The following is a 13,615-nucleotide window of genomic DNA, read 5'->3' as shown; positions in this document are numbered from 1 at the left end:
GCAGACACAGGTTTCTAAGAAAGGGTAACAGAGAAAGTCCATTAGCAGAGTATTTGTGCCTTCACAGGAAATGAATATGGATGTAATTAAGAAAACCTGATTTATGTGGAACTGTAAAACCAGGGACATAGAAAGAAAAAATTCTCTGTAAATGTCAAATCAGAGTTTTGAGGTGGCCAAAACAAGGCAGGTGGTGTATTGCAATGGTATTAATAAAGGAACTGAAAGCTAAAATGCCACTATATGAATCCCTAGTACCTGGATAGTGAAGACATTTCATGGAGTTCTAGGAACCCGATCTTTAAACATTCTAGTGTTATATTGTATATATCAATATACAGCTATATTGAGCAGTGAAACAAAAAGCAGTATCACTCTGTACTTTGGTTCTCGGGATCTGGAACAAATGCAGGTTTTACACTGCAAACTGCTATTTGACATAAGAAAAAATTCTCCAGTGTCTTCAGTCAGGTGAAATGGGTCTTCTCTCACCCTCAAGTTGGGGGAGATGCCATACTCCTGGTTCACAGATAGTAAAAATGTTTAGTTCCTAAAGAAAACAGGAGAAAGGAATCATCTGCTGGACACACAGGAGACAAAATTGTTCCACACATCCAGTTCTTATCCAAAGAATATTCCTTCCTTCCAGTCTAGGAACAATGTTACAAAGAACAAATCACTGTACTCCTCTGTATTTCCTCTTAAACTACACAAGCTGTTATCAGTTCTGTAGAAACTCTTCTATCTGCTTTAAGATACGTGCATGTACGTGCCAAGGCAAGAAAGGGAAGTAGTGGGTATGTATTTAAAATACTACCTGCAAAGCACAGAACAGAGATAAGATAAAGTCTTTTTTTTATGTCCTTGCTTGTCTTTATTTCAAAATCATCTTTAGCTTCTGCTGAATGATTAATTTTTAAATGCAAAAGACTGTTTAGCTTTGTGTTCTTTATTAAGACTTCATTATTTTTACAAAAATAGAATAGAGCATTGCCTTTATTAGTTTTTAGTTCAACATACAGTTTGTCTATTTTGAAAGCATTCTGGGATACAATATATTTAATTTATTACTGGTGGTTACTTTAACTGTTAGTTTATAGCAGGTCTTCAGGTCCCCACGTGAGTTATCAGGCTTCTGCTATTCTATATGAAAACCCACACAGACGACAGCAAAGGTTTTTCTGAACAAGTTGATTAAGGATAAACTATCATGTTGTAGCAAACAAGGTCAAGAGTCCCTTTAAGAAGGAGACTATTTCATTGCCTCCCAGTTTAGATTCTCCATAGACACGGTCCACAAATGAAATAGGAACCTGTTGAAACAAGCAAAACTATTTTTAAGATTCAAACCCCAAATAAGCAGATATTCTGTAAACAAAAGAATGGCCTTTGAACTGCAGCATGTTCAGGCATGGGAAGGAGGCAACACCAGACTGGCTTCCGGCGTGTCAGTTCTTCTTACCAGGGGCTTTAATGACGCCATAGCTGGGGAGCATGAAATTACTTAGCTTGTCACCTTTCAAGATGATCCAAAGGCATTACTCAGTGGCTGGATGACAGACCAGTCAGAACAGACTTAATAGCTGAAGTGCACTAAGAGCTTGGGGGCTTAAAATGAACCTTCAGCACTCTCCTCCTTAGCTAAAAACAACACCTTTGAGTCGGTGCCTCAGGAAGGCAAAGATCTCTGCCACCACGAACCAGCATTCTGCTCAGCCTCACCTCTAGCTAGATGACATCTCAGTATGGATGTATTTTACAAGCAGTACCTGTCTTTGTCTTTGACCACTTTATAGCACATGTGCAGGGTTAAAGGGCATTTAAAACGCTACTTTTCCTTGCTCAAGTGATCATACTGTCCAGGTATCAGTAGCCATAAAACAGTAGGAACACACTGCTGCTCGTTAATCTGACCACGTACACAGGACACACAACAGGACATTCTGCCAACACCAGTTTAAAATATTCAAGACTTTCCATATATGTTTGTGTGCAAAACTGAAATTCTTCAGGGGTTACAATAAAGAACTGCATTTGCAAAAGACATTAGAAAATTGGCTTAGTGATCTGCTGGCAGTTTCAACCAGAAATCTTCTGGCAAGTGGAACACAGACATCACCCCACCCTTGCATCTGTGCCAGGGCTGAGGATTTCTCACAATCCAAGCAGATCGGTCCCCAGGAGAAGAGAACCCAGGGCAAGATGACGGTTGGGAAGATGCAGATAGACTCAACAATGACTCTGGTGTTCTCAGCAGGGTCCCTCTGATGATCCCAGTAAGCATCCTGGTAACTACAGACAGCTGAGCTACTGAATCACTGAGTATGTGGTCAGTGCAGGATGCCAGAAGTGTCATTTCCTGGCCAGCAATGAAGGAAAGGTTCTATTTCATCTAATAAAAGGTACTTGGCCTTTCCCTTGGATGTAAGAATTAACCACCCGTGGTGTTGCTGCACTTTGCCTTTCTTGCATAGGAAGCTCTATCATTAGTCTTAAAAGCAGCATTTTCAAAGGGTGTATTCCACATGCTGTGGTACCTTTCCCATATGTAAAGTACAGCACAGTGGTGCGTACAGGAGTCTTTCAGTACAGCTGATGTCAGCTTGTCTCATCTTCCAGTCACTCCTTTTAGACCAGCAGGTCTCAATCTTCATTTTCAGCTTTGCTTAGGAAATATTTTACCTTCAGAAGTGTATCTGTATCTTACAGCTGCACAAAAACCGCCTACTCTGCCTGTAGAGTTGTAGCTCCCACAAACCAGGAATCAGACCTGCAATTCCTCTTTTGGAATTTTCCTATTACTGTTTTGGGTAATTCTAAACTCTAGAAATACTGTATCCAAGTATGTGAAACCTGATGGAAAACTGTCCTGTGCCAGGAAGGTACAAGACAGAGATGACACACAGGACAGGAAAAACACACTGGTCTCATTTTTAGGGGTGTGTAAAGAAATGAGTGGTGGGATCAGACAGCAGACAGAGAACAGGGCTTTGCAGTGGCCATCTGAATAGGTACAAGCAATCCAAGACTGCATTTTTTTTAAAGCCAGAGAAGTGCATTTTACTGTTTTAAAAATGCAGAGCAAATAACATCTCATCTCTCCCTGGTTTCAGTATCTGGATGTACAGAGAGGTGAGGATGCAGTTCAGCAGTGTTAGAAAGCAGGTCACTGCAGCTCTATGTGAAGACCAAAGAAATTAGGGTCAAACCCCAGCTACAGACAGGTATTGATGTTGCTCCGTAAGCAAGAAAGGTGGAAGAAGGGAACTCACTTTATTGTGTGGAAATTCTCTACCCAATGTTGGCAGAGAAATGCAATATGTAAGGTTTAGAGAGAGAGAAGTACCAGCAGCAGAACTCTCTGACAATTCATGGTCATGGAAGCCATGGTGAAGAGCTGGCTCTGAGATCTGGCTGCAGAGAATTCCAGGGAATCATCTCTAAAGACACCAGCAAAAGCCATTCAGTGAAATATGAAAGGCAGCAATCAGGCTGCTGGACGTGCAGGATCCAGCAACTGTTTGGAGTTCCTTTTCAGTCACATTCAAAGTGTTTAAGAGTGGAAAGTTGTGATAGCTGGAAAGTTGGAAAACAGTGAGGCCATAAACAGAGTAAATCTGGAACAGAATCGGGTTGCTGGAGGAAAAAAAAATACTGAAAAAGACCTAAGTAGAGATGTCACCTCAAGATGGAGGAGGAGAGAAAAGGCTCAGAGCAGCTTCAGGGTATACTCTGACTTCCTTTGCTCCTTTGAAGAGCCCTGTAGAATTGTATGCAGCTGAAGAAATGGCAACAGGAAGAGAGATAGATCTGAGAAGCGAATCACCCAGGGGAATAAGTAACTGGAATTTCAGATCTGGTATTCACCTGGAAAAGCTGGAAGAATAGAGTTCCACGTATATAATTTCTTTACATTGATTTGAAAATTTTCCTTCTTGGAAGCACACAAAATTTGCTATGCTCCCAGTAACCTGAAGTTATGTTTAAATAAAAGCACAATATACTTATGAAAACTTCTACTGTACCTCTCCGACAGTATATCCTAACTGTCTAGCCCGAACAATCATCTCCATCTGGAAGACGTATCCTTTAGAAACACATTTTTCCATCAGTTTCTGTAAGACTTCTTTTCTGTATAACCTGTGAATGATTACAGAGAAAAATGAAACCTGGGGCACAACAATCTGAACTTGGGAAATCAGGACAGTGTGTAGGAATCACAGATCTAATCTCTGACTCCCATCATTACTACCTTTAAAAATACCTTTAACAAAGTCATAAGAGCCACATTCTTGCAATCTAGTTGCCTGCTTTCTTACCCCTTTCCAAAGAGATTTCATAGTCCCCAGTAAAAAAGGTCTGTTCTTACTCCAGTTCCTCATTTCTTAATTGCAAATAAACATCATGAATTGCAAGCCAGGCCCATACCTGAAACTCCCCGTTAAGTCTGATGCACCCGGTCTCAGCAAAACCTGGGTTATAAAATTGGCCCCACGACTGTGGAAGAAAACATGAATGTCAACACTGCTCAGTACACAATCCTGACAGATCAAGCAGAATTTCTAGAAAATAAGCAAACATCACTCTACTAGCAAAGTCCCCCACAACCTTTTCTTGCTTAATATGAAATAGTTGTACTTCCAATATGTTTCACTGATAGATTTGACTAATAAATCACAGAATCTTAAAATCAAAACCCCATTTTTTTTTTACATTAAGATGATTAATAATTATTGAATTTCTCTATGAAGCAGAAAACAATTATTTTTAGAAATCACATTTAGTATCTGGTTCTCTATGGTAGAGCTGTCAGTACAACTGCACAGCAATACCATACAGAAGAGTCAAACCTGACAGCGGTCAAACATTTTTCTTCTAACACTCTCTGTTCAGTGGAGTACAAATATGTTTCCTGGACAAACACGAGACTTGGATTTAGAAAACCAAGGTTGTTTTGGTTTACAGTGCTTTCCTCACACAATAAGGATAAGCTGTGCTAATGAAAAACATTGTGAGACCAAAAAGGCCATTACTGGGGGCTGTCTTGGACACTGGCAACATGTGCCTTGTCCAGTATGATGTAAAAGGATTCCTCTGTAATGTCTGTTCAGCTTTCTGCCCTTTTCTGGTGTGTATTTTATTTAGATCCACAAGGAGCTGAGCACGTATTCCAGTCATTAAAACCAGGAGAAACCCAAATGCAGTCCCTGTGATACCGTCCCCAGATCAGAGCTGCTTCTGCTCAGAAGCAGACAACTTCTGCTCAGAATTCTCCTCAGTGACACATAAACCAGCATTAACTTAAGCCCAGTCTCTGCTATCAGGAAAGAAAGACTGCAGACACTTGTGGATGAACCCTTTCAAGTCCCTAAGCTCCTGTAACTTGATGGAGTTTTCCTCTTTGCTTTTGGGTGAAGCCTCTCCCCAGCGTTCACTGTAACTGGTTTCCAGGAAAGTCTGAGTAATGATTCATTGACATTGATTGTGACAGGTAATTCTTAACTTATGACAAATCAGTGTCAACAGAGGGGCTTAGCAAGCGATTTACTGCTATGGGGAAGAGCCCTTACAGCTGCTAAAGGTACCTAGATGTATCTCTCACACTTGAGAGAAGCATCATCAGCTCATTCTTTGGAGACAAAGCTGAATGACCATCCCAATCTGATGCCATGCAGCTGTCTCCACTCTTCCAAGCCATCTCTCCAGCCTGGCCATACTGTAACATTCTTTCTCTGTGGGTTTTCATCAGAGAATCTGCAGGTCACACCTGCTTCCTTAGTTAACAGGGTTTTGCACTACCCTATTGTATCAACTGAAGGCTCAGTTCAGCTCACACAGGTATTGGAATTATTTCTAAATAACAAATGTGTGCGTAAATATCTAGAAAAATACTAACCTGATCAGTTTTCTTTTCAAATCCCAGCCATACACTCCTCCATTTCCTTTGTATCTTGTTCCAGACACAATATCAAAATTGCCTTCTTTCTGCTTTCTATAAGCAATGAGGTTTATCAGAAAAACAGGAATATTTGTATGAGGGTGGGAAAGATTTCAAAATAAGAACATTCACTCTTGGCACAAAATCTGTATTTTACAAACCTTTGACAGGTAGAGAAGAGATGGAAGGAACAGTTACACTGGTTATAAGCATCATGCTAAAAACCTGTTAATTGTTTGCTTATGAGAAGCTACCTTGGGGAATCTCATGGTTATCTTTTCCCAACGATGTTACAGAATTTCACAGACAATTTAATAAATAATTTATAGGCTGAGGCAGTTTTACAGCCCTTTTCTAGTGCAAAATGCAGAATGACTTTAAATACAGATTTAGGTTTTTAAGTTACACAACTCCATAGTGAGGAAACCCCCCTCCTCCTCCTCCTCTGGAGCTATCCTTCATCCAGAGCATCCCTGACTGCTGCAGAAGTGACCTGAGGCTTGAGGCTCCAGCCCTGCCTGGCGAGGGAGGTGACAATCAGGCAGGCTGCTGCCCTGGGCCCACACAAAAGGGCTGCTGACCACTCCTCAGACACTTTGGTATTACAGAGAGAGTGGGACATTGACAAGGGACAGACAAGAGTGTTTCACCAGTACCTGAGGACATGGTTCCCACTCAGCACCCCTGCACCCACACAGGATGGAATGGTGGGAAGATGACATTTGTACACATGCTTGTCACAGCTGGCAGCTGCTACAGGAGGAGGACTCACCCACACACTGCTTTAAGCTTGGGGATTTCTGCTCCAGTTAGGAAGTAATTATTTTTCTGGATTATTTTGGGACAAATCTAATGAGGTCAAATCACTTTTATTGGTGTACCTGCCAATATTCTTACTGCAGATAGACAGCTTTGTGAGAATACAAAGCTTTCAAATATTAACAAAGCAATAAATGCTCAGAAGTCACTCCCTCACACGAGAATCGGCACCTACCTGATAAACTCGGGAATAAATTTTGGCTGAAATGGAAGGAAAACGCATCAGAACAGATCAGAAAAGAAAAAGGGGTGGGGGGTAAAAATATTAAACAAAATTTAAGTTATATGAAAACCACTGTACATAGAATACAGACTTACATGGTGAGAGAGGTCAGCATCCATAATAATAATAAAATTCCCAGTGGCGTGTTTCATCCCATGAATATAAGCAGTGCCTGATGAAAACAGTACAGAAGTAAATCCCCTTGCTATTTATTTGCAATCTTCTATCCACAGCCTTTGCTTATATTCTGAAATCTCTGAGTTACACTGGGAAAGGATCAACTAAAGACTCCTACCATTTATTTTAAAACATATCAGTGGTCAAGACTGAAATTTTTTTTCTTTCTCCCAACAATTTCAGCACTAGATTTTATAAATACAGACCCTGGCAAACCCTACTGCACCAGAAACACACTAGGAATCGTGCCTCAAGAAGTGGGGCACTATTGGAAATAAAATGTCCAAAGCACCAGAGGCACTTAGGAGCCACAGTCCCCCTGGAAACAGGACACAGGCAGCACTGAGAGCTAACCTCCCTTGCTTTCTAGGCTGGGGATTTACTTTTAACAGCATATAGACCTTGTGGTGTTGTCCTTAACACCATGAATCACGTTCTGATACCTAATCTGAAGAAAGTCTTGTTTTCCTCTTTAGGTTTGGGGGTTTATTCCTGCTGCCTGAGCTGGGGCCGCTCTCTCAGTCAGAGCTGCACAAGTTTTGCTATCACGGTTTTCCTCAACAGCACAAACATCCAGCTTGAGTCCTGTCATTCAAGGACAGCACAACAGAGATTACAGACCGGCATGTACTCCTCTCTGATCCAAATGACTCCCTTCTGTTAACCTCAGAAGGAACAGAACAGTGATAGCAGAGCTCTTAGCAGGCACACTCACAGGAAGCTGAGCTCCTGGTTAATGAACAAGCTCTTTCCTTTCTTTCCCATGTGCTGCAGAAAGACACACAGAAGGTGTGTCAGGGAGCTGTGCACAACAAGCAGACACAGCCCCTGAAAAAATGACATTCAGCCAATTGTAATCCCTAATAATAATCATCAAATTTGGACAAAGGGTGAAAAGGCAGAAAACAAAGAAAGATATCTGGGCTCTTGGGAGTGCTGTGGATAAATGAAATACAGAAAAATACATAGAAAGGGAGAGCTCAGTCAGCTGCACAACACGTCAAATGTTTCACCAGCACATGGAAGTGGGGGCTGCCAAGACATGCTGCAAGAAAGCAGCTACTGATCAGCGACAAATCAAACCAGGAATTGTGTTTTATCACTTTCTCCCTTCCTGTTCTAAGGACAGGGCTACAGCATGAATCCTAACAGACAGAGGTACCTCCATTTCTCCATTAAACAAGTTTTAATGCCGTTTACGACTTTGTAGGGTATCTGCTTTCTTCTAAAGCCATCAGTGACAACCTTGATTGACCTATTTAGTGAAACATGGCATCAGAGCTGTAGAACTGCAGGCCTGTGTCACTTGGTGCAATCTGTACTGGTCACTCTCACTGGGATGGGATTGGCTTCCCAGTTAGCAAGATGTCTGCAACACCAGTAACGTTTGCAATGTACTTCAAAGCCTCCCACTCACGGTAGTTAACAGGTGAGACAATACTTAGCAACGAGTGCTGGACATCTCTCAATATGTACTTTTTATGTGAGTCATAATTCACACTGAAAGAACTCTGTCCAGACAGGCACCAGAAGAACACCCAGCCCTCTCTAACTGTGTCCAAGTTATGGAGCATCCTGCCCAGGGACTGCACAGAAAGAGCCACGACCCCCCAGGGTCCAGAGGTTCCACATGATACAGCGGCTGCTCCTGCAGAACGGGATGTTCTTCCTCAGCCTGGACCCTTCACTCTGTGGTCAGCGAGTGCAGCATGGGAGGGAGGAGCAGCACAGGAACACACAGCTCTACAGACACACAGGGACCACAGTTCTCAGGTGTGGGGTTGTGGGGAACTCGTTATAAACAATAAATAATACCCTGCGACTTTTACTTAGGTGGTTGTTGAGCTTGTTCACTTACAAGTGTATTTCTGCTTTTGGGTTTTACTGCCATCTTTTTGTCCTGGATCTTTATACACTAGAATCAGTCAAAGAATACAGCAGGGTTTTTTTACATTTTTCTCTTTTTTTTCCAGTACCAACCAGAGTTAAGCAGGACTTACCGAGGCCCAACTTTCTTGGTCTGGGTCTTAGAAGCTGCAGGATATATTAAAATACACACATATTACTTGAGGTACAGGTTTTCATTAGTGTTAGTGACACCTTTTCAGGGTATAAAGGTATTTGCATACTTTTCATTTTTGGAAATCTAAGTAACACATAAAAATAGGTTTATCTGTCAAAATACAGTAGAAGCAAATTGTTACATTAAACAGGCATTTCATCAGGTTACATTTAAAAACAACCCCTGTTTAAGCTTCACTTCGTAGTTCTGCAGTAGAAAAACAACGAGCACCAACAAAAAACACCAAAATTAAAAAGCACCATCTTAGGAACTAGAGAATTTCCTCACATCCACCATCTGAAGGACAGCTATAAATCTCACACCAGTCTCACCAGCACCATTATTTTTAAGGAACACCAAATACTATCAGCAAGTGTCCTAGGAAGTTTCCCAGAGTGATGTAGTGTACTTTTAGTACTGGATACGAACTTTGCTCGTGCTTGGCAGGGGTTGGGGCACAGCCTAAGCCTCAAAGTTAAACTCTTAAGCCGTGAGGAAAGCTGGCTAACCACTTTGAACTTTTCTATTACTGGCATCAGACAAGGAGGAAGATAAAAGAGGACCCCAAGCCCAGCGAGGTTCTCCCTGTCTTCATTCAGAAACGCTCCTCAATGGTGGTACCAGAAGTGGGTGAGGTGCTGCTCACAGCACAGGACCCTCATGCTGAACACTGGACACTTACACTGTGCTGCCATAAACCTTCTACGGCAAAACAAGTGGCTTCGCTGGCCTGTGCAGGCTGAACAGCCAGCAGCAGCTGGCGGTTACACAGCAGCGTATGAACCAGGAAGCAGAGAGCCCCGTTACCGCAGCCCGACAGGTGCAGTCAGGAGCCCAGACTCACCTTCACCCTCCCAGTGCCCTGCCGCTGCCGTCACCGCACAGGCAACGGGGTTTGCCCAGACCTCCCGGGCCCCCCAGACCCGCACCGAGCGCCCACAGCCGCCGCCCGCTGCCCGCAGCCGCGCACGGAGCCGCTTCCAGGCGCAGCCCCCGCCCGAGACCCCGGGCCCCGCTGAGGGCCCGGCGGGCAGGCACCGCGCACGCCCCACTCACTATTCGCTCCGGGCCGTAGAGCTTTTCCAACTGCTCAGCGACCTCCTGCGTCCCGTCCGGGCTCCCGTCATCTATGATGACGATTTCAAAGTCCTTCCCGCTGAAACGAGAGGTACCGCGGCGTGAGCGGGCGGGCGGGGCCGGGGGGCCGCCCCGCACCAGCACTCCCGAGCGCGGAGGTCGCGTCCCGCCCCCCGCAACGCGCCCGCTCCCGACTGCCCGAGGCGTGACGGAACCGGCTCCCAGCGCCGCGCCGGGAGCGCTCACCCCCCGCAGCCGCCCCCGGCCAGCCCCGGCTCCCCGCCGCCGGGCGGTACCTCTCCTGGAAGGTGCGCACCAGGAGCCAGACGACGAGGGGCAGATTCTCCCGCTCGTTGTAGGTGGGCAGCAGCACCGAGAACTTGTCGGCGCCGCGGGCCGCCATGTCGGCGCGCTGACGCACCCGGAACCGGCGGCGCGGCCGGAAGCTTCCGGCCGGAAGCGGAACCGTCGAGCCGCCCAGCTCCCGCGCCGTCCCTCGGCCATGGCGGGCAGCGCGGAGGCGGCGCGGTTGAGCGCCGAGATCAGCCGGCGGGAGCAGGAGCTGCGCGGGCTACGCGAGCAGTTGGCCGCCGCGCTGGCGGAGGAGGGCGCCGCCGCTGCCGCGGAGGAGGAGGAGGAGCGTGCCGCCGCCTTTCCCGACCCGCTGCCGCCGCTGCCCGCCCAGGCCTCTCTGAGCGCCGCCGACATCCTGCGGTACAGCCGGCAGCTGGTGCTGCCCGAGCTGGGCGTGCGGGGGCAGCTGCGCCTGGCCCGCTCCTCCGTGCTCGTGGTGGGCTGCGGCGGCCTGGGCTGCCCCCTGGCTCAGTATCTGGCCGCGGCCGGCGTCGGGCGCCTGGGCCTGGTGGACCACGACGTGGTGGAGACGAGCAACCTGCACCGGCAGGTGCTGCACGGGGAGGCCCGCCGGGGGCTCCCCAAGGCCGCGTCCGCCGCGGCGGCCCTGCGGCAGCTGAACTCGAGCGTGCAGTACGTGCCGTACTGCGGCGCCCTGAGCCCTCGCACGGCCCTGGAGCTGGTGCGGCAGTACGACGTGGTCGCAGACTGCTCTGACAACGTCCCCACCAGGTACCTGGTGAATGACGCCTGCGTCCTGGCCGGGAGGCCGCTGGTGTCCGGCAGCGCCCTGCGGCTGGAGGGGCAGCTCGTCACGTACAACTGCCAGGGAGGGCCCTGCTACAGGTGCCTCTTCCCCACGCCCCCTCCGCCAGAGACAGTGACCAACTGCGCGGACGGCGGGGTGCTGGGCGTGGTGCCGGGCATCGTGGGCTGCATCCAGGCCCTGGAAGTGCTGAAGATTGCCTCGGGAATGGGCCCCTCCTTCAATCGGTGCATGCTGATGTTTGATGCCCGCGAAGGCAGGTTTCGCAACATCAAGTTAAGGCCAAAGAAAGCAGACTGTGCCGTTTGTGGTGACAACCCAGCTGTCACCTGCCTTCAGGATTACGAGGTGTTCTGTGGGTCTTCTGCAACAGACAAGTGTAGGACTTTGCACCTGCTGCCCAGCAAAGACAGGGTGTCTGTGGAGGAGTACAAAAGTGTGTTGGATGAGCAAGTTCCCCACGTGCTGTTGGACGTTCGTCCACAGGTAGAGGTGGAGATCTGTTGCCTGGTGCACGCTGTCCACATTCCTCTGAGTAAATTAGAAGAAAAAGACAAAGAATATCTGGAATATTTAGGAAAAAGAATTTGTGAAGAAAAGCAGAGAACTAATGGCCAGACATCTTTTCCTGTGTACGTTATCTGCAAGTTAGGAAATGACTCCCAGAAGGCTGTAAGAATTCTGCAGGAGTTGCCTGGCAAAGGATTTGGTTCTGTGTCAGCTAAAGATATTAAAGGGGGGCTCATGGCTTGGGCCAGTAAAATTGACCCAACGTTTCCTCAGTATTAGAAATCTAAATGGTGACAAAAAAGTACAAATTTGCATAGTGAATTCCATAGGGTTTCATCATCTCTGTGTTGTGACTGTGTCACATGGACAGGACAGGAGATAGAAATGCCATGTTGCTTTAAAAAAATGTATTTTTTTAGATGTCTGATTATTTTTATTAAAGTGTACAAGTACCTGTGGGAACTGAAAGAAACGTGTTTCTTGGTTATTGTTAAAGAGTGAAACCTTGGAACAGCTACTTAATCGTGCATTGATAATTGAGAATGACTCTTATTTAGTAATTTTAGCCTGGAGAATGACCAAATGGAGTCAAGTGTTGATAATTTTTACTGTCTGCCTAACAAACTGTAACAGTGATGCAGCGAATGAAGAAATTACCTGTTACTCTCTAGCTGGTCAAGAGGACTGTGAAGCCTGTCATGGGGACTGACAAGACTTTTGGTCAACATCTCTTAGTTCTCTGTGTGTTTGTGAGAGCTGCCTGCTGCAAATAACAGCACCTGCAGCAGGGGTGTTGTGTTCAGAACCTCCAGGGCCATCTGTGGGCTGGCAAAAGAAAAAGTGTATTCCCTGACTTCTATAGAGAAACTGAGGTTAAATGTTAATAAGATGTAAGTTTGAGACCTGGAAGTTTGTAAAGCATGCAGTGAATGCTTTTGTGGGGGCTTAGAAGACTTTGGGGATTGAGAGATGAAGAGGAGGTGAGAGTTGAACATTATTCTCTTAACTGGCATGAAGAGCTATGCGTATCTACAAAGTTCTGGTAGACATCTGAATGAAAAGAGAAATAAATAGCTTGTCAACAGAGAGCTGTCTGAGTCCTCATCACTTAAGCATAGTAATTATCTTCTTATTGTATTAATTAAGGTATGGATTTCCTTTACTTTGAGGAGGAAAAAACCACCTGACGTGACTAATCCTCCCATTATACAATAGCAAAACAAAAGTAGCAGTATTGTTATAATTAGTAGTGAAAAGGCATATTTTAGTAAAATCAGTGTGAGAACATCTGCGCCGCCTACTCTGGGTGCTGGCAGAACAGCCTCTTGTGAGGGGAACGGCTGGGTGAGCTTGCAAATAGGGGGTTGCATCTCCTGCCTTTGAGAGGAGGAGGAGAACGTTGAAGGCCGTGTCTTAGAGTGAGCATCGGTGCTTTGTGGTGTGCAGCGAGTCCTCGGTCAAGACCTTCTGAGGCAGGTTGTGGGGGCTTGGCTCAGAACACCTGGCTCCAGGTGGGTTTTGGCTTTTGAGAGCTGGAAACCAGAAGGAAAAGTCTGACCTGTGGCGTTGGTGTTCTTTCTTTACTGAGAGTTGAGACTGGCAGTAATTCTCCAGTGCCCGACCTTTCTGTGCTGTGGTATGTCACACATCCCCCCCCTCTCCTTTTCAGTCATGTGCAGAAAGGTGACC

The 13,615-nt window shown here is 46.1% G+C and overlaps 2 protein-coding genes across 2 annotated transcripts; one reads left to right on the top strand and one right to left on the bottom strand.

Annotated features, from left to right (window-relative positions):
• Window positions 1-928: 928 nt before the first annotated feature.
• DPM1 (dolichyl-phosphate mannosyltransferase subunit 1, catalytic) lies at window positions 929-10,703 on the bottom strand. Its single transcript, XM_084271398.1, has 9 exons — window positions 10,593-10,703; window positions 10,276-10,375; window positions 9,158-9,191; window positions 7,076-7,152; window positions 6,933-6,958; window positions 5,897-5,992; window positions 4,429-4,497; window positions 4,026-4,140; window positions 929-1,313 (listed from the first exon to the last, which is right to left on the bottom strand). The coding sequence occupies exons 1-9, from the start codon at window positions 10,697-10,699 to the stop codon at window positions 1,209-1,211; spliced, it is 729 nt and encodes a 242-aa protein (XP_084127524.1). The 5' UTR covers window positions 10,700-10,703; the 3' UTR covers window positions 929-1,208.
• A 95-nt stretch (window positions 10,704-10,798) lies between these two features.
• On the top strand, window positions 10,799-13,002 carry MOCS3 (molybdenum cofactor synthesis 3; the record flags this gene model as incomplete). The annotated part of the gene is made up of 1 exon (XM_084271685.1): window positions 10,799-13,002. The coding sequence occupies one exon, from the start codon at window positions 10,799-10,801 to the stop codon at window positions 12,203-12,205; it is 1,407 nt and encodes a 468-aa protein (XP_084127811.1). The 3' UTR covers window positions 12,206-13,002.
• Window positions 13,003-13,615: the final 613 nt, after the last annotated feature.

Source organism: Gallinula chloropus, assembly GCF_964237585.1.
Source record: "Gallinula chloropus genome assembly, chromosome: 16".
Classification (NCBI taxonomy): domain Eukaryota; kingdom Metazoa; phylum Chordata; class Aves; order Gruiformes; family Rallidae; genus Gallinula; species Gallinula chloropus.
This window is presented reverse-complemented; position numbering and strand designations above follow the sequence as displayed.